Source organism: Schistocerca piceifrons, chromosome 3, assembly GCF_021461385.2.
Source record: "Schistocerca piceifrons isolate TAMUIC-IGC-003096 chromosome 3, iqSchPice1.1, whole genome shotgun sequence".
Classification (NCBI taxonomy): Eukaryota; Metazoa; Arthropoda; class Insecta; order Orthoptera; family Acrididae; genus Schistocerca; species Schistocerca piceifrons.
This window is the reverse complement of record NC_060140.1, coordinates 944,732,602-944,754,598: the sequence shown is the minus strand read 5'-3', so window position 1 is coordinate 944,754,598 and position 21,997 is coordinate 944,732,602. Positions and strand designations below refer to the sequence as shown.

The following is a 21,997-nucleotide window of genomic DNA, read 5'->3' as shown; positions in this document are numbered from 1 at the left end:
TAAAGTATCACAGTAATGACAGCGTGAAGGGGCTAGCAAAGTAGAAACGGTGGCGCGAGGTGCTGAGTAGCGCTATTCATTCGGATAGCCGGTGGCGGTGCCGTACCGCCGGAGTAGTGAGTGAGGATGGAGTGAAAGTCAATGCCGCAGCCGGCAGTGTTGTCGCTTTCTGCATTCCGCCGGCTGCTACCGACCCGGCCGCGTAAATACGCGCTGCATTGAGCGCACCACGCACCCGTCAAGGTCACAGTGCGTGTCAGTTTTACTACGCTGCGTGTCGTTTCCTTTAGGGGTCTTTACTACTGTCTACCATAATCACAATGCCAGGATAACGAGAAATGCGGACTGGCATCGCACCAACGCCTAAATGGCAGATATTGAGATAAGTTGTCAATGAACAGAAAATCAACTAAAAGCGCCCGTTTGGGGACAGGAGACAGGTATCTGGACCAGTTGAGATACGTGTAGGATTCTGCAGACATTATGCTAAAGGATTTTGCTCGCCTTCTAGCAGTGGTTCGTGGTAAGTCGCTGGAGAAAGAGTGCTAGCGATTTGGAAAAAAAAGGTCATTCCCGTTTTCAAGAAGAGACAACGAATGTACATCATTATGGAGTATATCGCTGACGTCATTCCACTGTCGAAGTATGGAACCTATTTTATGCTCACGTATTAATATGTGTTTGGAGGACGAAAATCTCCGAAAAAATCAACATGGATTCCACAGACATGGGTCTTACGAAACTCAGCTCGTTCAGTATCTTCATGAAATCCATAGAGGTATAGACAAAGGCGCTAAGGTTGATGCCGTGTTCTTTGACGTAAGGAAGCCATTTAACATGGCCCAGCAAAGCCGTTCAGTGAAAAAAGTTACAAATTTATGGAGAATCGAGCCATATTGGCGACTGCATTAAGATCTTCCTGACGGAGCAGAACGCTTCGCTTTTAACGTGACAAAATCGGCCGATGTAAACGAAATTTTAGAAGTAGCACAAGGAGGTGCGACAGACCAGAACTGCTTACAATACAACGGGGTGTTCGAAAATTTCATTTTCAAGCTTCTAGGAATTATTGAAGTAAGTAAGTACATAATATTTCGAATAGGAGCCCATGTCCGGAAACGTCATCCAATGACGCTACAGACCGTCAAAGTTGTAGGCGCCGGCGCCTGAAAATGTAAGTATGTACGAGTACACGGTGATTCCGTGATAATATTACAGATTTTCGAGGATGATGGATAAATGTATCAATTTGAGGTATTAAATTTATCAATTTGGTTCGGAAAGGAACGAGTCGAAAGTTACAAGCGAAAATCATTCTGATGCCTTTGACAGTTGAATACATTTGCTGGTACTGTTGTTGCCAAAAATGTAGGGTAGGCCACTTTCAGATGTGGTACTATTCAACAAAACAACGAAAAAAATGTCTAGGAAACATTGGCTCTAAAATGCATACCTGAGCATCTATGAGCTCTTGTTTTTCTTCGCTAGTGTGAAATACATGTTCTCTACTGAACAAGTGCTCGTTAACTCTCAAGGTCTGCTTTTTAGAGGCCGTGTTTTTGTAGTTATTTTTTCTTGTTTTAGTCCATACTACCTCCTCTGAAAGTTGCCCATCCTACATTCTTAGCAACAACAGTACCGGTACAAACATTCCACTGTCAAAGGGATCAGAACGGTTTTCGCTTGTAACTTTCGAATCGTTCGTTTCCGGTACGGGGACTCTTACCTCAAATTGATGCATTTATACTTCTACATCAACCTAGAAAGTTTGTAACATCATCATGGAATTATCCTGTATATACATATATTTACAGGCGCCGGCGCCTGTAACTTTCAGACTCTGTAACGTCGCTAGATAACGTTTCCGGACATTGGGTCTTTTTCTAAATATCATGTATTCACTCCCCTCCACAAGTCCAAGAAGTCTGCAACGGAGATTTCCAAGCACACCGTATAGATGATTTAGTATATCGGAAGCACCGCGAGGCTGTTCGCAGATGATGAGATATAGGAAGGCAGCAACATCACAAGACAATAACGAGCTGCAGGAAGATTGCAGAAGACTGATGGCTGGTGCAACGAGCGGCAGTTGACCATGAACGGAAATACATCTAACGTATTGCGGATAAATAGCCGAATAAGTCGACTACTCTATTGACGAAAAATCACTATAATCAGCTAACTAAGATAAAATGTCTAGTTGTAACAGTCAAAAGTGCCTGAAGTGGATTGACCAAAACAGACAGTAGGAAAAGCGGATGCCAGGCTCAGATTCACGCGAAGATCTTAAGGAAATGTAATGAACCCACGGGAGAAGTCGCCTACAAAACACTTGTTCGACCGATTCTCGAGTACTGCTCATTACTCTGCGATCCTTAACAGGTAGGACTAATAGATGCGATAGAGAAGATTCAATGAAGAGCGGCGCGTTTCGACACGGGATGGTTGACTCGGCCCGAGAGCGTTACAGGGGTGCTGAAAAAAATACCAGTGACAGACGGTACAACAAGGCATTGTACATCACACAGAGGTTTATTGTCGAAGTCCCAAGTGAATATCTCCCGGAAAGAGTTGGGCAACATATTACTTCCTCTGACGTAATGCCGGCCGGAGTGGCTGTGCGGTTCTAGGCGCTACAGTCTGGAGCCGCGTGACCGCTACGGTCGCAGGTTCGAATCCTGCCTCGGCCATGGATGTGTGTGATGTTCTTAGGTTAGTTAGGTTTAAGTAGTTGTAAGTTCTAGGGGACTGATGACCACAGATGTTAAGTCCCGTAGTGCTCACAGCCAGTCATCTGACGTAGTTGACCGAAATGACAAGCAAGACAAAATCCGATAAATTAGGGTTTAATACGGACGTTTATCGACAATCAGTCTTCCGATGCGCCATTCTCAAATGAAACAGGGAAGGGTGGACCGGAGGGGGGAGGGGGGGGAGGGAGGGGGAGGGGTTTACTAGAAGTACCTTCCGCCATACACCGTCAGGAGGCTTGCAGAGTAATGATGCACGTGTGGGCATCTTTTTGGATGAAGACATTTTGATTATACGAGGGTCACTCCAAAAGAAATGCACACTATTTTTGTAAAAATACAGTTTTCATTCTGCATGTGTGAAAGTTTTACAGTGTGTAGATACATCCTTCCCGCTTGTTTCCAAACTTAGTTCAACCTGTTCCCGTGAGTGGCGCCGTCACAGCATGTCTTCAAGATGGCTGCTACACTTGACGTTCGTCAGAAGCACCGTGCTGTCATAGAATTCCTGTGCTGTGAAAACGAGACAGTGGGAAACATCCACAAGAGGTTGAAAAAGGTGTATGGAGATGCTGCTGTCGATCGCAGTACAGTTAGTCGGTGGGCAAGCAGGTTACGTGATGAAAGCGGGCACGGCAATATTGGGGATTGTCCTCGCAGCGGCAGGCCTCGTACTGCACACACTCCAGACAATGTGCAGAGAGGTAACGAATTGGTGACTGCTGACAGACGCATCACAGTGAACGAATTGTCACGCTACGTCTTTTTTTTTTTAATTTTTATATTTTTTTTCGAGATTCGAAGCCTGGTCTCCGATTCCCAGCCAGTTACCCTTTTTTTTAGAACCTCTTTTTTTATTTTATTTTATTTCTTTTATTTTTTGTTTTTCTTGTTATATATATATTTTTTTCTTTGCTCTACCAACTTTTTTTTTAGAAAGCCCCTTAATAAAATGGAACTATAAAAAGAAAAAAAACCTAAGTGCCACCGCCACTTTTCATCCTATAACAAAAAAATCTGGTCCACTTCAGGCGTTAGCTCCTGGCTAAACCTACTCCAGAGAGCTGCCTATATACCAGGGGAAATATGGGAAATCAAGGTTAGGGCTATCCTTACAAACAACAAAATCTTCCTTTTTTGAATTTTATTTTTATTTTTTATTTTGTTTTGTGTAGTTTTGTTGTGTATTTGATCAGAGGCCTTCTGCGCCCCGCTGGTAATATGTTGAGTCACGTCTTCTCGAAATTGATGTGTTCCGTTGAATTGCTCAGAAATGTTCATTGGTTCAAACAGGAAACCTTCTTCTCTCTTGGCTTAACACATTCCAGCTGCGAGGCGGCTCGTGGAAAGCACTCCCAAGGAAGTTCGAGTAAAATTGTGTGTATTTTGGGTGACGGACAACGACATAATGACGCTCATTGAGGTATGTCCAAAAATCGAGTACAGAGTCTAGGTTGGGATAGGGGAAGGAAGTGTTTGCAGAATACTGAAAGTGTTGGCGTTAAAAAGGTTTGTGCCAGGTGGGTTCCCAGGATGTTGACAGTGGCTCACAAAGAGAACAAGAAAAACGGTATGCAGCGAACTTTTGGAACAGTACGAGAATGGTGGAGATGAATTTCTTGGAAGAATTGTGACAGGTGATGAAACATGGCTCCATCATTTTTCACCAGAGACGAAGAGGCAATCAGTGGAGTGGCATCATGCAAATTCACCCAAGAAAAAGAATTCAAAACCACACCTTCTGCTGGAAAAGTTATGGCTACGGTGTTTTTCGATTCGGAGGGACTCTTGCTTGTGGACATCATGCCAAGTGGAACCACCATAAATTCTGATGCATATGTGTCGACAATGAAGAAACTTCAAGTTCGACTGAGTCGTATTCGACCACATCGGCAAAAGCAGGATGTTTTGCTGTTGCACGACAATGTACTGCCAGATGTCCGTCAAAAACCATGGAAGCGATCACAAAACTCGGATGGACAACACTGAAACACCCGCCTTACAGTCCTGACCTGGCTCCATGTGACTATCATCTCTTTGGGAAACTGAAAGACTCTCTTCGTGGAACAAGGTTTGAAGATGATGACTCCCTTGTGCACGCTGCCAAACAGTGGCTCCAACAGGTTGGTCCAGAATTTTACCGTGCGGGTATACAGGCGCTGGTTCCAAGATGGCGTAAGGCAATTGAGAGGGATGGAAATTATGTGGAGAAATGAAAATATTGTTCCTAAAGGATGTATCTACACACTGTAAAACCTTCTAACATGTAGAATAAAAGACGGATTTAAAAAAATAGTGTGCATTTCTTTTGGAGTGACCCTTGTATTTGTCTTGAGATGAGACATTTAGAATTTGAAATGCTGTTTCCGCCTTGACACAAACCAGTAAATTCAATGAGTTGTACGAAACGATTCGAACATTGTGGAGGAGCAAGGCAATAAACGAAGCAAGGATAAAAATTTACTACAAACCAAAGGCGATTCTAACACTACTATAGGTTTGGGTTGTTTGGTGGAAGAGACCAAACAGCGAGGTCATCGGTCTCATCGGATTAGGGAAGGAGGGGGAAGGAAGTCGGCCGTGCCCCTTCAAGGGAACCATCCCGGCATTTGCCTGGAGCGATTCAGGGAAATCACGGGAAAACCTAAATCAGGATGGCCGGACGCGGGATTGAAGCAACTACTATACGGAAGGGAAATCTACACACTAATAAAATGAAAAGTATCGATGGTACAGTCCCATTAAATGAGGTTCCATCGTATTTTAGAGAGGTGCTCTAGAAAAGAAAAGTTCAGGAACGTGGACATATGCAGGCAATTAAAAGTGTACTGCGTATTGAGTAATGTAATCACGTACAGGAAACGCTGGAGTGACGATCTTAACACGTATGTCGCCAAACCGGCTCCCTTTGCATACCTGGAAATATCTTACTAACGACAGGTGAGACCCTGGAACGTCGAGGAAACTGTGGGCACCGCAACAGACTAATTAGCTTCATCCTTGAACGACATGACGTTTTGAAGACTATATAAACCCCCTGAGTTTTTTACAGTTTATGTCAGTAAATTGCAACACGGAAAATCTATACATGCAGTTATGGTATTTATTGAAACGCTACATTTAACACCACCAGTAGTTTCAAGACAGGCTTTCGTCTTTTACTCTCCGTCCTTATTTTTACAAACTACTCTCATAGTAATTCGGAATATAGAATGAGTTGTCAGTCTCACATGCCGATCAGATGTAGAGACCTAGGCTTCCTCTTGTCCTAATTACCACCAAACGACTCCAAGGCCGCTTCAGCGCGCTACGGTATCGGAAGGTCAAAGAATGAGCACATGACACACTACCAACACTACTTCCAAATAATTTTACCCTTTTGCGTCTTGTCCGTATCAAAAGTACTGTGAAGAGTTTGGTCTTTTTGTCATCTACAAATTCGAAGAGTTTTTCGGCGTGAATTGCGTAAGATAAATGTTCACTAAAAATCCACATGTTTGACAGTAGTGCTCTTTAAAATTTGTTGTTAGCCAGGTAACTAAGTCTCTGATTTTATGAAATGCGTAATTGTTTCATCTATTCTAAGTAATTTAGCGCACTGAATTCAGAGACCTGCTCTGAAAACAATAGCTCTAACAGTCTCATGAATACAGAAACACGTAGACAAAACGTCCTGCATGATTTCTCTACAGATCACATTTTCTTTTTACTTTAAGATAATGGGTGCAAAATTTAAGAGCTCGGAAACAAAAAAATGCAAACGACATGATACAAACGCGGACTGTATTGCTTCTAGAATGCAAGTGAAATTTCTAAATTTTAAACGTAATCATCTCGTTAACATCTCGAAACTATAACGTAGTCGTTTGCATTGCGGTTTTGTGACAGAAAGCTCCAAGAAAAAGAAGTTAGTGCTTAAAGTAACCGTGTTTAAAAACGAGTAAGCTAACAGAAAGTCATCATCCGAAAGTGAAGACTGAAATCTTCGACCGCTACATATGTTCGACAGGAAATTTCCTCTTTTTCGTGGTGTCCAGAATGGCTATTCTTGGCAAAACTGAAGCAGCGTATTTTATTCGTCGTTGACACGAAAACTAAATAAAGCAGTACATGCACTTATCCAGCAAATAACCTGTCTTATTTATTTAAGGAGATTGCAGACACAGGTTACATCAGCAGAGGAAATGAACATCTGACGTAGCTCATAGCAGAAGAGATCGCTGGATGCCACTTTACCGTAGCTGGATTCCGTCAGTTGCTGCAATCGTTCTGTAACACGTAACCAACCTAATTTTCATTCAGGTTGCGACCCCATATGGGTACTATTAGCTGTACTACAAGCGTTCAATAAACAACTAATCAACGTAAGCTTCACTAACGACAGGTGTTAGAGTCAAAGCTTGTAAAACTGTGAGATTTAAAATACTCTCACACAAGGAATATTTATACAGGTATAACAGAACAAGTCAGCAACAAGATTACGGCAGAGCGTCACCGACTGCTGGTTCACTTTTCACAACATAAAATATTTTTCGTACTGCCTTTTGCGGAAGCATCACCAACGACCCGAGTGAACTTTTGTGATCTTCTGTTTAAAATTCCAGGATCAAATACAATATTTTGCCTTATAACTGGTTTCAGCCTTAAGTAACCATTACAAAACCCTTGTCGTTAACATTATTGATATTTTTTTTTTTACTATGGACGATGAAAGTATTAAGCTACTGACTGTATAGTCTTCCACATGTGGTTAGATCGATTTACAAGATCTCAGTGTGTATTTTGGGCATCATGAAAACGTCGCAGCTGCTGTAAGTGGCAACTTCCCTTTTCTTTATTCTTGTGCGATAAAAGGCAACGTCCCACTACATTACTATTCCACGAATTGTTTTGTCCTGTTTAGGTCTTCTTCAATTACTATACTCCTACTGGGTTTCATTCGATATCATGAAGCTTCTGTACGTTTCTACACCTAGCAATCAGAATACTATTAAGTAACGCAGCGGTTATGATTTGCCAGGCACATCCGAATAAAATCTACATAAGCCATCTTATTACGTTTGAATATTTAAGTCAAACAACTTACCACACCTCATTTGCTATACAGGTTAAAAATGTTACTGATGACGCATTGTACGTATCTATCATTTTTGTTGAAATGATTATCCCTCGTTTATAGCGATGGACAAAAATAGAGAAAGATCAAAAACACGACACGTTATCAAGCCCAATACGGTGTAGCAAAACGAAAGTGGTTAGAGATCATGCATCCATCTCTCCAAAGCAGACCACAAAGGTTCAATAATACAGGGTGTCCCACTCAAATCTCTCTGGTTTCAAAGACCCAGGAGAGAAAAACCACAGTAGATACGACAATGAAAAATTCACCACATTGTAGAGCATCTCAAAGAATTTACATTCCCGCATCAGAAGTGCCAAGTATCGTCGGCAGAGTGCATCATAGTCGCATGAAGTCAAAATGGCGACTCCACTGCAGTGCGCGCAAGCAGTAGTCTGGTTTGCAGAAACAAATTCGCCGATTACTGTGCATAGAAATTATCGTCGTCTGTATGAATGTGATACATCTGATGTGAAAACAATTAAAGAAGTTTCTGGCAACAGGAAGTGTTCTGAAACATTCTGACGGTGCACGTTACAGAGTCTCAGAAGAGACAATGGACGACATCAGACAAACGTTTCTCAGAAGCCCACATAAGTCAATTCGTCAAGTATCTGGGCAATTTCATGTACCTCGATCAACATTGCATCGTGTAGTACACCAGCGTCTTCGTATGCGTGCTTACAAAGTGCAAATTCTGCAACATCTGACGCCAAACCACAAACCACGCCGACAACAATTTGCTGCGGATATGCTGCAGCGTATTGATATGGACGCCAGCTTCCTGGAAAGAAGTTTATTCTCAGATGAAGCAACCTTTCATCTATCAGTAAGGGTTAATAGGCATAATGTTCGGATTTGGGGTTCGCAAAATCCCCACGTTTTCAGTGAACATGTTCATGATAGCCATAAACTAAATTTCTGGTGCGGGCTAATGCACGACAGGATTGTTGGACCGTTCTTCTTTCCGGAACAAACAGTGAATGGGTCAGTGTATCTGGACATGTTGGAGCAGTTTGTGTACCCTCAGATACAAGACTTGCAACCCAACATCATTTTTCAACAAGATGGAGCTCCGCCGCATTGGTAAACGGCTGTTCACAAGTTCCTGGATAGGAAATTTCCAATAGTTGGATCGTGTTCATTGGGGGATTCGTGAAGGACCGCGTGTGTGCGACCAAAGTTTACGATATTCCTATGTTGCGACATCGTATCACTGATGCGGTTGCAACAATAACAGAGAAAATGATGCAAAAAACTTGGCAAGATATTTAATATAGATTCGATATTCTTCGTGCTACAAATGGTTCACATGTAGAGGTGTATTGATGATGAATACATACATTCTTTGAGATGCTCTACAATTTGGTGCATTTTTCACTGTCGTATCTGCTACGGTGTATTTCCTCTGAGTCTTTGAAATCAGGCCGGTTTGAGTGGGACACCCTGTACTTAGATCCGGTGACTGTAGTGACCGTAGGAGAATCCACACTTGTTCCGTCCACTCACGGTACTTACTGTTGACAATAGTAACGCCCACTTTACTCTTCGCTCTCAAGCTCGAATCCAGTACTGCTCGGTTCTGTCTCGGGTTTCTTTTTCCGACAATGTTGGCTGTACGTTAACAGCGGTACATAGTAGTATAGATAGGTTTACTGATGAAGAGCTGCAAAAGTTTTAGATTCAAAAATACTGTGATGCTGTTGCCGTCGTTGTGGGAGCATCTCGGTATGCATCGTTGTGCCGCTCTTCTATTGCATTCACTGAACCCATACCCGAGGTGCACGCTGGCCAACTGTTCATCAGGGAACCTGGCCGTACACTGTTACCGTACAACTAACACCGCCAGCGGAACAGACCCGACGCAGAACCGAGCAGTATTGAAGGCAAGCTTGTGGGAGAAGAGCAGAGTGGGTGTTACTGTCACCAACAGCTGTTTCCCAACAAGTTGTACAGTCCATAGTGCCGACATTTGCAATGTTGTGCTTATACTTTTACTACCGTACAGAAACTAAGATAAATGGAGCAAGACGTCAAAGGAAACGCATTTAATAAGTAAGATACTACCGATGACTACAGCTCTCCTATGTGCATTTATTTGACAGCCTGAGCCTTTTACGGTCATCATCATGAACTGTTTCAGTAGCAACTCATCAGCAGGTCCAAAACTTATGAAGTGGTGCTTTAACTGGAGGGTCGATCCAATCACACAGGTGTCATACAACAGCTTTGTCAATTTCTGCTTTGATTTGCGCAAAAAAAAAAAAAAAAAAAAAAAAAATTAGCCACCTGGAGATACTGTTTGTATCAACCTGTTGCTGACTGACCATTTTTCGAATTAACGGAGAAGAGGTATACCGGGTGAAACTGGTGTAAATGCAGATATTTCTTCTAGTGACTGAGGACGGTGTTCAAAATAACATTACATCGGCATTTAGGTCATTTGCAGACTAATATTTTATAGCTATTGCAAGGCCTATGTTTGATTGGCGATGCCAGCCGGTGTGGCCGTGCGGTTCTAGGCGCTTCAGTCTGGAACCACGTGCCCGCTACGGTCGCAGGTTCGAATCCTGCCTGGGGCATGGATGTGTGTGATGTCCTTAGGTTAGTTAGGTTTAAGTAGTTCTAAGTTCTAGGGAACTGATGGCCTCAGAAGTTAAGTCCTATAGTGCTCAGAGCCATTTGAACCATATTTTTTTTTTATTGGCGATCTTTTGCAGAAGCTCGAAATACAGCGCGGACTTCAATGCGAGATGCTTATAACAGTTTCCACAACGGAACTTTGTCTCTAGACCCGGCAGAAATCACTGAAATGATATAGGATTTTGGCTGGACATCATTAAAAGAAAGGCGTTTTTCATTGCGACGGAATCTTATCACGAAATTCCAATGAATTTTCTCCTCCGAATACGAAAATATTTTGTTGACACCGGCCTACATATGGAGAAAAGATCACCACGATAAAATAAAGGAAATCAGACCTCGTACGGAGCCGGCCGGAGTGGCCGTTCGGTTCTAGGCACTTCAGTCTGAAACCGCGTGACCGCTACGGTCGCAGGTTCGAATCCTGCCTCGGGCATGGATGTGTGTGATGTCCTTAGGTTAGTTTGGTTTAAGTAGTTCTAAGTTCTAGGGGACTGATGACCACAGCAGTTAGGTCCCATAGTGCTCAGAGCCATTTGAACCTCGTACGGAAAGATACAGATGTTCGAGCTTTCTGTGCGCAATACGAGACTGGAATAGTAGAAAACTGCGAAGATGGTTCGATGAACCCTCTGCCGGGCACTTAAATGCGATTTGCAGAGTATCCATGTAGATGCAGATGTATTTCAGGTAGTGCCCCCAAGTGCATGTGGTATGAGCAAGCCATTAATGCTTACTGCCTCCTGTGCAGCAAGTGAGCTGTTGAATTGTGGACAAGTGGACGTGTCAAAGGGTTGGCCACTTACTGGGGCAGTTACGACCTTGCACAAAACATTAGGCAGTGAATTATGTGACGTGTTTGTGCGAGACTGTTTGACGCAGATAAAAAACAGCATATTACTCTATCACATATAGAAATATCAGAAATTACACCCCTTGCACCCTGCATATATCGAAAATAAACTCGTGGTCAAAGACACAACTATATTTCCATCCTTATATATATAATTCTCGTGTCACAGTTTTAGTTGCCATACTCCTCCAAAACGGCTCGATCGATTCTGATGAAATTTTACATGTATATTCGGTAGATCTAAGAATCGGTCATAATCTATTTTTCATACCCCTAAGTGATAAGGGCGGTACACCCCAAACTTTTTTCTTATTTTTTTTGGACAGAATTTTTTATTTTTGTTTTTTTATGATGTGGCATTAAAAAATACACACAACCCTAAATTTTCACCCTTCTACCACCACCCCCTATTTTTTAATAGCGATTTTAGTAATTTCATAATTTTCAACCCCGATCAATAACTGATCAATTATCACTTGATCAACGGATCGATCGATTCTGACGAAATTTTACGTGTATAGTCGGTACGTCTGAGAATCGGTCGTAATCTATTTTTCACGCCCCTAAGTGATAAGGGCGGTCCACCCCAAAAATTTTTCTTATTTTTTTGAACAGATCTTTTTATTTTATTTTTTATGATGTGTCATTACAAAATACACGCAACCATAAATTTTCACTCTTCTACCACCAACCCCTATATTTTAATAGCGATTTTAGTGATTACATAATTTTCAACTCCAGTCGATAACTGATCAATTATCACTTGATCAGTTATCCCCGCCCGGTGTCTACAGGTTATAGTCTTTCACTATTCGATAGATAGGTAATTGAAGAAAACGTACCAAAAGCAACGACTGTAATATTCCTCTTTGAATCGACGTAACTAGACCGAGAAGTTTAACTAGGTAGCACGCGCTATTCGCCAAACCGACATTTAGGCCTAGCACACACACATCGATTTTTATCGTACGGACATATATCGTACGATCAAATTCTTTTAGTGGAACAAAGAAGTTCCTATGCTCTCCTTTGTTCCTCTAAAGGAATTTAATCGTACAATATCTTTACGTACAATAAAAATCGACGCGTGTGCGCTTGGCCTTATTCATGGTGCTGGCGAACACGTTTCGACACGAAATTGCCGCTGTGTTTGTATGCTCATGGACGAGCCGTGTGTCGGCTTGTTAAATCTGCGCGATCTACCGTAGAAACGCTACAACTAATAGTGGCCGATACTGCCGGACTTCCCCCTAATCCTTTTCTCACTCCGTACACAGTTTTCGGCCATTATTATTGTTTGTGGCTCGAACTCCCGTCAACAACGGCTATAGTGTTACACGTATACATTGTGTTACAGGTATACATTACTCTTATAGACTAGAGATAATTTATATGGCAGAACAACGTTTGCCGGGCCAGCTATAACATATAAAGAGTTTCAGAGGCGCAACGAAGTTCGCCGGGTATAAATTGGTTTCCAGACCAATAGCACGTTCACAATGCGAGTTACTGAAATACTCATTTACTAGCAGAATCATAAGAATTCTTGCGTCAAAGACACTCGAATACATATGGTCTGGGGCTCTGTCCCTGCAGATAAAGGGGTTGGGCAAAAATATACTAACACCACGAGAAATTCGTGCTTCAACATAAATACTGATGCTTGCCAAGCCTGCTGGTTACCTTCTTGTATTTGCCCACAAAATGTTGCGATTGTCAGTCGCGGCCAGAACAGTGTTCTGTATAATTGTGATTGCTTATGTCGTAACTAAGGGATTCCGAACGTGGGAAAATTATTGGTGCTCTTATGGTGGGTGCTTCCGTAACGAAGGGAGCCGAAGTGTCTGGTTTTTCAAGAGAGATCCTGCCGAAGATTTGTACCGCACACAGTGAAAGCGGAAAAACATCATCCGCTAAGTCATAACGCGGGCGAAAGTGTGCGTTTAGTGATCGTGGCAGACAGCCATTGAAGAGCACTGTGTGACGTAAAAGAAGAGGACGACAGCTGCAAAAGTCACTGCAGAACAGAATGTCGCACTCGCAGGAACAGAACAACACGAAGGGAGCTCCATAAGCAGGGAACTGCAGGAGAGCTGGGATTTCAAAAACACTCATCATTCATGCAAATGTCCTTAACTGGAAAACGTGGTGCAGAAACTTTAAAACTAAGACTACGGTGCAACGGAAGAAAGTCATTTGGTCGGACGAGTCTTGTTTCACACAGTTTCCAGCTTCTGGGCGAGTTTACGTCCCACGAATGAAACACGAAGACGGTTCAGTGATGATTTGTACGGCCATACCGTGGTTCTTCGCGGGCCTCGTGGTTACTCTGCAACGACGCATTACTGCCAAGGGTTATGAGACCCTTTTGACGGACGACGCCCATCCCATGAACATCTAAAAAGTTCAGAGAAAGACAGCTCATTTTGTACTATCACGAAGTAGCGGAAAGAGCGCCACAGATATGATTCGTGAACTGGGACGGCAATAAACAAAGGCGTATTTCGACGTGACAGTTTCTTCTCAAGAAGTTTTCAATCCTCATCAATCTCCGCGCAGTCAATTTTTTTTTTTTTTTTGGTTGTCGTCCGCCTGCATCTGGTAGGTCGCTGACGTATGCAGGAATAAAAAAGGACAGGGAAGTCGACATGAAGTGTTCCGGACAAGTTCGATATGTGACGAAGTCGAACGACACACCCATCGGACACCTTTCATTGTGCCACTTACAAGCAGTTACCATTGTTGTCGCCAAGCTTGAACGTGCATCGTTTTTCCTTTCAATTCTTGCTCTAAGGGGTTTAAGCAAGTTGCTAGCTTGTTGATGTACAGAATATCTAACAATAGATCAATACTTAAATATACAGTCCTAAGATGGGCAGTACACTTAACAATGTGTAGTCTATGTTTCTACAGGCCCGTGCTTCGATACACTTTACGTCGATGTATCGATAATTTCTTTCGATATACCGAGAGCCTGTAATGATACGTCTTAGATACCGATACACACGATACCCGATATTTTTAAAAATATCCACAGTTCTAGCTGCAACTAGCATTCCGCGTTCAGAGTCAGTTAATTCCTGTTGTGGGTCCACAATCACGTCTGAAGCATGAATCACCAGCTCCCCCAATGTACTGCCCTTTTACACCTTGTGTACGCGATACTACCGCGATCTGTGTATGTGCGAATGGCTACCCCATGGCTTGTCGTGAAATACAGACACAACGATTGAAAGAAGGGAGGGGGGCAAGTGTAAGCAATCAAACTAAACGCAGTTCCTCCGTAACGAGTCACCGGAGACCACGGGTTCCTCCTACCGAAGTACTCATAAAAATATCGCCGAACAATCTCTAAATTTTGTAGGTGACATTCTGGTTCACCCCGAGTATAGACATTCCTAATAGTGTTTACGTCTTCTCCAGTTAGTACGGGCGTCGAAAGTCATGAGTAACTAATTGTTTTCCTCAGCTCCTTCGGTACGTATTATGAAACAGCGCATAACAGCCCACCATACGGCGAGGTGCACAGACATGAAGAAAGCAGCTGATGGCTAACACTCCTACTGCCGGTGCACTTCGCGAGTGGCAACGAATCGCATGAATTCTCTGCTGTCCTCTTGCCAGTGACACCTTGCTACAGAGTCTGCTGTTTCATAATGTGTATTTCAGCAGCTGAGATAATTGTTACTCGCAGATTTTTACTGGCACTAAAATATGTAAACACTTAAAATGGCTATATGACGTGACTAAGAAGAGGTACCGTAGCATAGTCTGTCGTCCATGTTAGCATCATATTTAATGCAATCCGCCGTATTTTATGCAAGGTAAATTCAGAAAACCCATGTCAGATAATGTACAATCTCAGACGAGTATTTCGAAGCGTTTTATATACATATATCGTACATTAATTACGAAAAATGCAAGGGAGGTCCGCTACGTAACATTTACCGAGGTGAAGAAAGTCGTGATTATCGCCAAGAGCTGCTGATAAAATTTATTTATTTAACAATCAGTTTCGGTCCACAGTCCATCATCAGGTTCATAAAAGCTCCTACAACATCGTATTCGACCACATAAAATAATTGACGTTAGGTAATAAAATCCATGAGTTTATCGCTGTTGCCACATAATAATATTAATTACATCATCAATAATAAACTATGTTAGGCAGTGCACTCATTGACGTATTTTATTATATAGCTCTAAGAGTAAGCATTTATTGCATTTTATTTTGCTCGACGAGTAACGATACACCTTGAGCGTTTTATTTAACTTATCTCATTACTCGCAGCTCTACTTGAAGGATATCCATGACAGCTGTGTGCATCATCTCTGTATGTCTGCTGTGTAGTCTACCGTAACCTCTTTGTAACAGCATTTTCCACAGTGAAGTGCCCACATTAACCACTGCGCTGTCATAAAGTGGAAGTCGAATACGATGTTACGTGGAAATAGGCTACGTAAAATTTTAAGTGTGTGACGTGCACTCGTATTAACGATGTTAGTGACAATGTTTTTCTGAAAATAACGACATTTGCACTGAGGAACAAAGACGACAGTGGATGCCATACAAATTTAACATGTGCAGTGTACTGCGGCGTAATGTTCCACCGCTGAATTTTTCTACGGTATGTTCCTATTATTCCTAGCACATTGTAAGATGTCATTTGTTACTGTATTTAACGTTTAACCGATTATTAATACACTGTCTTCTATTGCTATGTTACCAGATTCTTCCGTCGCTCCTTGGTAGAACGACTTTATAACTGTAAAAAAAAAAAAAGGTCAACATTATTTTGCATTTCCCCAATATTATTTCGTTAACTGGCTTTCGGATTACAAGGCCGTCATGAAAATTTAACTGATTATCGTCGTCAAAGAGGATTCAGTATTAAATGACCCAATACAGCTCAATAGCAGTACCTCCCCTTTCTTAAACTTCACGTAATGCTTACAGTTACCCAATGCTTCCCATCTTCCCATGCAGAGTCCCGTTCTGTTCCTGCATTTTGCCTGCATTCATTTATTTTGTTGTTAGTTTCTACTTACTGCATATGTTTTCTTGTTACAATTGTCACTTCTATCTTGTATTTAATTTCTGTATCGCCTGTCATGTGAAAGACCTCTTCAAGCTATTCTTCAGCACGCTTTTCACGCATTAATTTTATTTTATTGGGATTGGTAATTTAACTTATACTGTTAAAAATGCACTGGCTTCTCGACTTTAGTGTTAATGTTTCTTAGGTTTGTCCCCTTCGTGTTCGTTTACTGTTTAGTATTTTTAATTCTATTACCACTGTATTACCAAAGATGACTTTGTGTTAATGCTTCACGCTCGATGTCTAACACATTTTCCAGTGCCGTTCACCAATATTGTACTCTGTTTGACGACGATAGTTATTTAAAGAGTGATGATGACCTTATAGGCCGAAAACCGGTTAAAGAAATAAATTAACGCCGTGGAGCATAAACAATATTGTATTGTTCAGTTCTAATTGTTATATATACTTCTGAGATGGTCAAGAACTGAAATTGTACAAAGTGTACAATGAAGAAAATAAACTGGTCAAGCGCGAGTAGAGCTCCCGCTATGAAAGTTCCGTGAAAACTTTATCCATGTGGATAACAGATTCGTGTGGCTCAGTGGCCGGGTGCAAGTCTTTCTATTGAACGCCACTTTAGCGAAGTGCCTGCCACGTCCTTAACCTGTCGCATTTAGTTAGTCAGTTACGTGTTCCATTGATCAATAGCACAGAAAACCGTTAAGATGTGGAACGTGTCAAATGCACAAGAAATGCGCACAGGAAACAAAGTTTTCTTTGTGTTTACATTATAGTGTTATACCTAAATATTTCTATTATCTATCCAATTTCCTTAAATGGCGCAAAATGCATGTATTATATCTCCAAATTTATTTACTCATATTCAAGAATTCATCTATGGTATAGAAGGAGTTGTCAAGGATGTATGATTTCAATTTGTTTTTGAAACTATTACTGCTGACATTTTGTTTCATCTGGTAATTTATCAAAAAGTTTTATAGCAGCATATTTTACCCCTTTGTGTGCCAAAGATAGGTTAGGTAAAGGATAGTGTAGATCTTTCTTTTTTCTGGTATTGTAATCATGAATGCCGCTGTTGATTTTAAACTGGATCATGTTGTTGAGAAAAAATTTCATTACTGAGTAAATGTACTGTGTTATCCAACCGTGAAAAAGAGGCCTCCAGTTTGACGTGGAATACGAACCAAGTGTTGTTTCTGGCCACTTCTCACATCGTTGAGAGGTGAAGATTAAGTTGAAAAGAGGACTGAAAAATCCGTGGCCAGACCGAGATTTGATGTCGCGACTCCTCGATATCCACGCACGCACATTACCGCTAGACCAGCATACCCAACATGCATATAGATAGTTCATCCATACGTTTTAATCAGAGAGTTTGCGAGTATGAAAATGTTTGTGATAAAGGGCCGTAGCTTTTGATTACATTGAGTTAGACGCCAAGGGACCGTAGACCTCAGTATGTGACACAAATTTCAACGCGATATCTCTAACCGTCCCTGAGACAAAGGAGTAGTGACAGTCGGACAGACAGCACCCTAAACACGAGGACTGAAAAATCTGTGGTCGGACCGAGATTTGATCCCACGATATCCAGTCACGCACTTTACCACTAGACCTGCACATCCAACCTGTATATACATAGTTCATCCATACGTTTTAATGAGAGAGTTTGCGAGTATCAAAATGTGTGTGATAAATGGCCGTATCTTTTGATTACATTGAGTTAGACGCTTAAATTTTTTACACCGCCAAGGGACCGTAGGCCTCAGTATGTGACAGAAATTTCAACGCGATATCTCTATCCGGCCCTGAGAAAAAGGGGCGTAACAGACGGACAGACAGCGCCCTAAATAGGAGAGCCTGAGATGGGAAATGTCACTTTCGCTCAGCAAGTGTGGGACCGTTGTTTCGACTACGGACTCCCTGACGTGGCAGCCCGAACTGCGGGGATCCTGCACAGGTGATCCGATCACAGCGCGAGCAGAGTGCGCCCGCTTCGGCAGCAGCCGCCTTCCTGTCCGCCGCTACTCACTGGGGTCGTTGCCGCCGCCGCTCCTGGCCAGGCCGCCTCGCAGCGACTGGGTTCGACCCTGGGCCGTCAGCATCGCCGCCAGCAGGACCGCCGCCAAGCCGAGAGCGCCGCCGCCGATCCTCCGCTGTGCCATCTCCTCGGAACTGGGGACCGCTGTTGACTGGTAGCGTAGCGTAGCGCGCGCGACCGACTTCACTGCACTGTGCTGAGCCACCTGGCGGGACGACGGGCTGGTGGCTGTGGCTGACTGCCGACTGGCCGCCGGGCGCCGCTGGACGCAGCTCTGCTCAGCCGGCGCCCGCTCCCCTCCCTCCACTCCACACCACGGCAGGCACTTCTTGCGGGAGTCGCCGCCCCACTGCCGACCAAGGACGAGCTGCCGCACCTGTGCTAACCCGTCGCACACACTCGCACACTCCCCGTCGTGGCTCCAGTCCTTCGTACCCCTCTCCTTATCGTCCTAAAGGACCCTCTACACTTGAGCAACCGACTGATCAACCGACCCACAAACGACGTATGTAGGCGTTTCGACTGACTCAACTTCTGTTGCACATGCTTCTAGATGCTGCTCTAAACTATTAACGTCAATGTTCTTGAATTTATGGCAGCTTTTAATAAATATGGCAACTCCTCCTCCATCCGTATCTACTCTGCGGAGGTAGGGAGCTACCTTAAATCCTGAAACGTCTAATTGATAATAAATTCAGTTGGCAGGAGCACACCACAGAACTGCAGAAACGCCTTAACAAATATTTGCAATTCGAGTGTTACCTGACATAGGCGACATAAAAATGAAAAAGCTTGCACACTTTGCCTACTTTCATTCCATAATCTCACACGGTATAATATTTTGGGGTATATTGAGCAAGCAGTAAAGGAAACAAAAGAAAAGTTCGGAGTAGGTATTAAAATCCATGGAGAAGAAATAAAAACTTTGAGGTTCGCCGATGACATTGTAATTCTGTCAGAGACAGCAAAGGACTTGGAAGAGCAGTTGAACGGAGTGGACAGTGTCTTGAAAGGAGGGAGGGTATAAGATGAACATCAACAAAAGCAAAACGAGGATATGGAAAGTAGTCGAATTAAGTCGGGTGATGCTGAGGGAATTATATTAGGAAATGAGACACTTAAAGTAGTAAAGGAGTTTTGCTATTTGGGGACCAAATTACTGATGATGGTCGAAGTAGAGAGGATATAAAATGTAGACTGGAAATGGCAAGGAAAGCGTTTCTCAAGAAGAGAAATTTGTTAACATCGAGTATAGATGTTTCAGGAAGTCGTTTCTGAAAGTATTTGTATGGAGTGTAGGCATATATGGAAGTGAAACATGGACGATAAATAGTTTAGACAAGAAGAGAATAGAAGCTTTCGAAATGTGGTGCTACAGGAGAATGCTGAGGATTAGATGGGTAGATCACATAACTAATGAGCAGGTGTTGAATAGGATTGGGCAGAAGAGCAGTGTGTGGCACAAGTCGACTAGAAGAAGGGATCGGTTGGTAGGACATGTTCTGAGGCATCAAGGGATCACCAATTTAGTATTGGAGGGTAGCGTGGAGGGTAAAAATCGTAGAGGGTGACCAAGAGATGAATACACCAAGCAGATTCAGAACGATGTAGGTTGCAGTAGGTACTGGGAGATGAAGAAGCTTGCACAGGATAGAGTAGCATGGAGAGCTGCATCAAACCAGTCTACATCTACATCTACATCTACATTTATACTCCGCTAGCCACCCAACGGTGTGTGGCGGAGGGCACTTTACGTGCCACTGTCATTACCTCCCTTTTCTGTTCCAGTCGCGTATGGTTCGCGGGAAGAACGACTGTCTGAAAGCCTCCGTGCGCGCTCCAGTCTCTCTAATTTTACATTCGTGATCTCCTCGGGAGGTATAAGTAGGGGGAAGCAATATATTCGATATCTCATCCAGAAACGCACCCTCTCGAAACCTGGACAGCAAGCTACGCTGCGATGCAGAGCTCCTCTCTTGCAGAGTCTGCCACTTGAGTTTGCTAAACATCTCCGTAACGCTATCACGGTTACCAAATAACCCTGTGACGAAACGCGCCGCTCTTCTTTGGATCTTCTCTATCTCCTCTGTCAACCCGATCTGGTACGGATCCCACACTGATGAGCAATACTCAAGTATAGGTCGAACGAGTGTTTTGTAAGCCACCTCCTTTATTGATGGACTACATTTTCTAAGGACTCTCCCAATGAATCTCAACCTGGTACCCGCCTTACCAACAATTAATTTTATATGATCATTCCACTTCAAATCGTTCCGCACGCATACTCCCAGATATTTTACAGAAGTAAGTGCTACCAGTGTTTGTTCCGCTATCATATAATCATACAATAAAGGATCCTTCATTCTATATATTCGCAATACACTACATTTGTCTATGTTAAGGGTCAGTTGCCACTCCCTGCACCAAGTGCCTATTCGCTGCAGATCTTCCTGCATTTCGCTTCAATTTTCTAATGCTGCAACTTCTCTCAGGACTGAAGACCACAACAACAAAACAATGTAGATAGAGAGGTAAAAATTGTCACACAAGCTTGGATTGACCTGGGGTTTTATTAGAACAAAAAAACACCAAGTTCACAAAATGTCCGACAGATGGCGCTGGACAGCAAAACCGTTACCGTGACGGGTGAGAGGTACGCCGATATGTTAGAGAATCGCATCATCCCCAGCCTGGCTGATAAACACCTGCTGGAACGTACGATGTTTATGCAGGATGGCGCTCCACCCCATATTGCTAGACGCGTGAAAGATCTCTTGCGCGCGTCGTTTGGTGATGGTCGTGTGCTCAGCCGCCACTTTCGTCATGCTTGGCTTCCCAGGTCCCCAGACCTCAGTCCGTGCGATTATTGGCTTTGGGGTTACCTGAAGTCGCAAGTGTGTCGTGATCTACCGACATCTCTAGGGATGCTGAAAGACAACATCCGACGCCAATGCCTCACCCTAACTCCGGACGTCCTATACAGTGCTGTTCACAACATTATTCCTCGACTACAACTATTGTTGAGGAATGATGGTGCACATATTGAGCATTCCCTGTAAAGAACATCATCTTTGCTTTGTCATACTTTGTTATGCTAATTATTACTATTCTGATCAGATGAAGCCCCATCTGTCGGACATTTTTTGACCTTTTGTATTTTTTTCGTTCTAATAAAACCCCATGTCATTCCAAGCATGTGTGTCAATTTGTACCTCTCTATCTGCATTGTTGTTGTTGTGGTCTTCAGTCCTGAGACTGGTTTGATGCAGCTCTCCATGCTACTCTATCCTGTGCAAGCTTCTTCATCTCCCAGTACGTACTGCAGCCTACATCCTTCTGAATCTGCTTGGTGTATTCATCTTGTGGTCTCCCTCTACGATTTTTACCCTCCAAGCTGCCCTCCAATACTAAATTGGTGATCCCTTGATGCCTCAGAATATGTCCTACCAACCGATCCCTTCTTCTAGTCAAGTTGTGCCACAAACTCCTCTTCTCCCCAATTCTATTCATTACCTCCTCATTAGTTAT

General features: G+C 42.9%; 1 protein-coding gene across 1 annotated transcript in view; it reads right to left on the bottom strand.

Moving 5' to 3' along the window:
* The window catches only part of LOC124788343 (mannose-binding protein C-like), an 816,639-nt gene extending 797,906 nt beyond the window's left edge, over nucleotides 1-18,733 (bottom strand). The window contains exon 1 of the mRNA XM_047255604.1: nucleotides 18,461-18,733. Within this exon, the coding sequence (XP_047111560.1) occupies nucleotides 18,461-18,593 (133 nt within the window). The 5' untranslated portion in view covers nucleotides 18,594-18,733. The remainder of the gene's footprint in view (nucleotides 1-18,460) is intronic.
* Nucleotides 18,734-21,997: the final 3,264 nt, after the last annotated feature.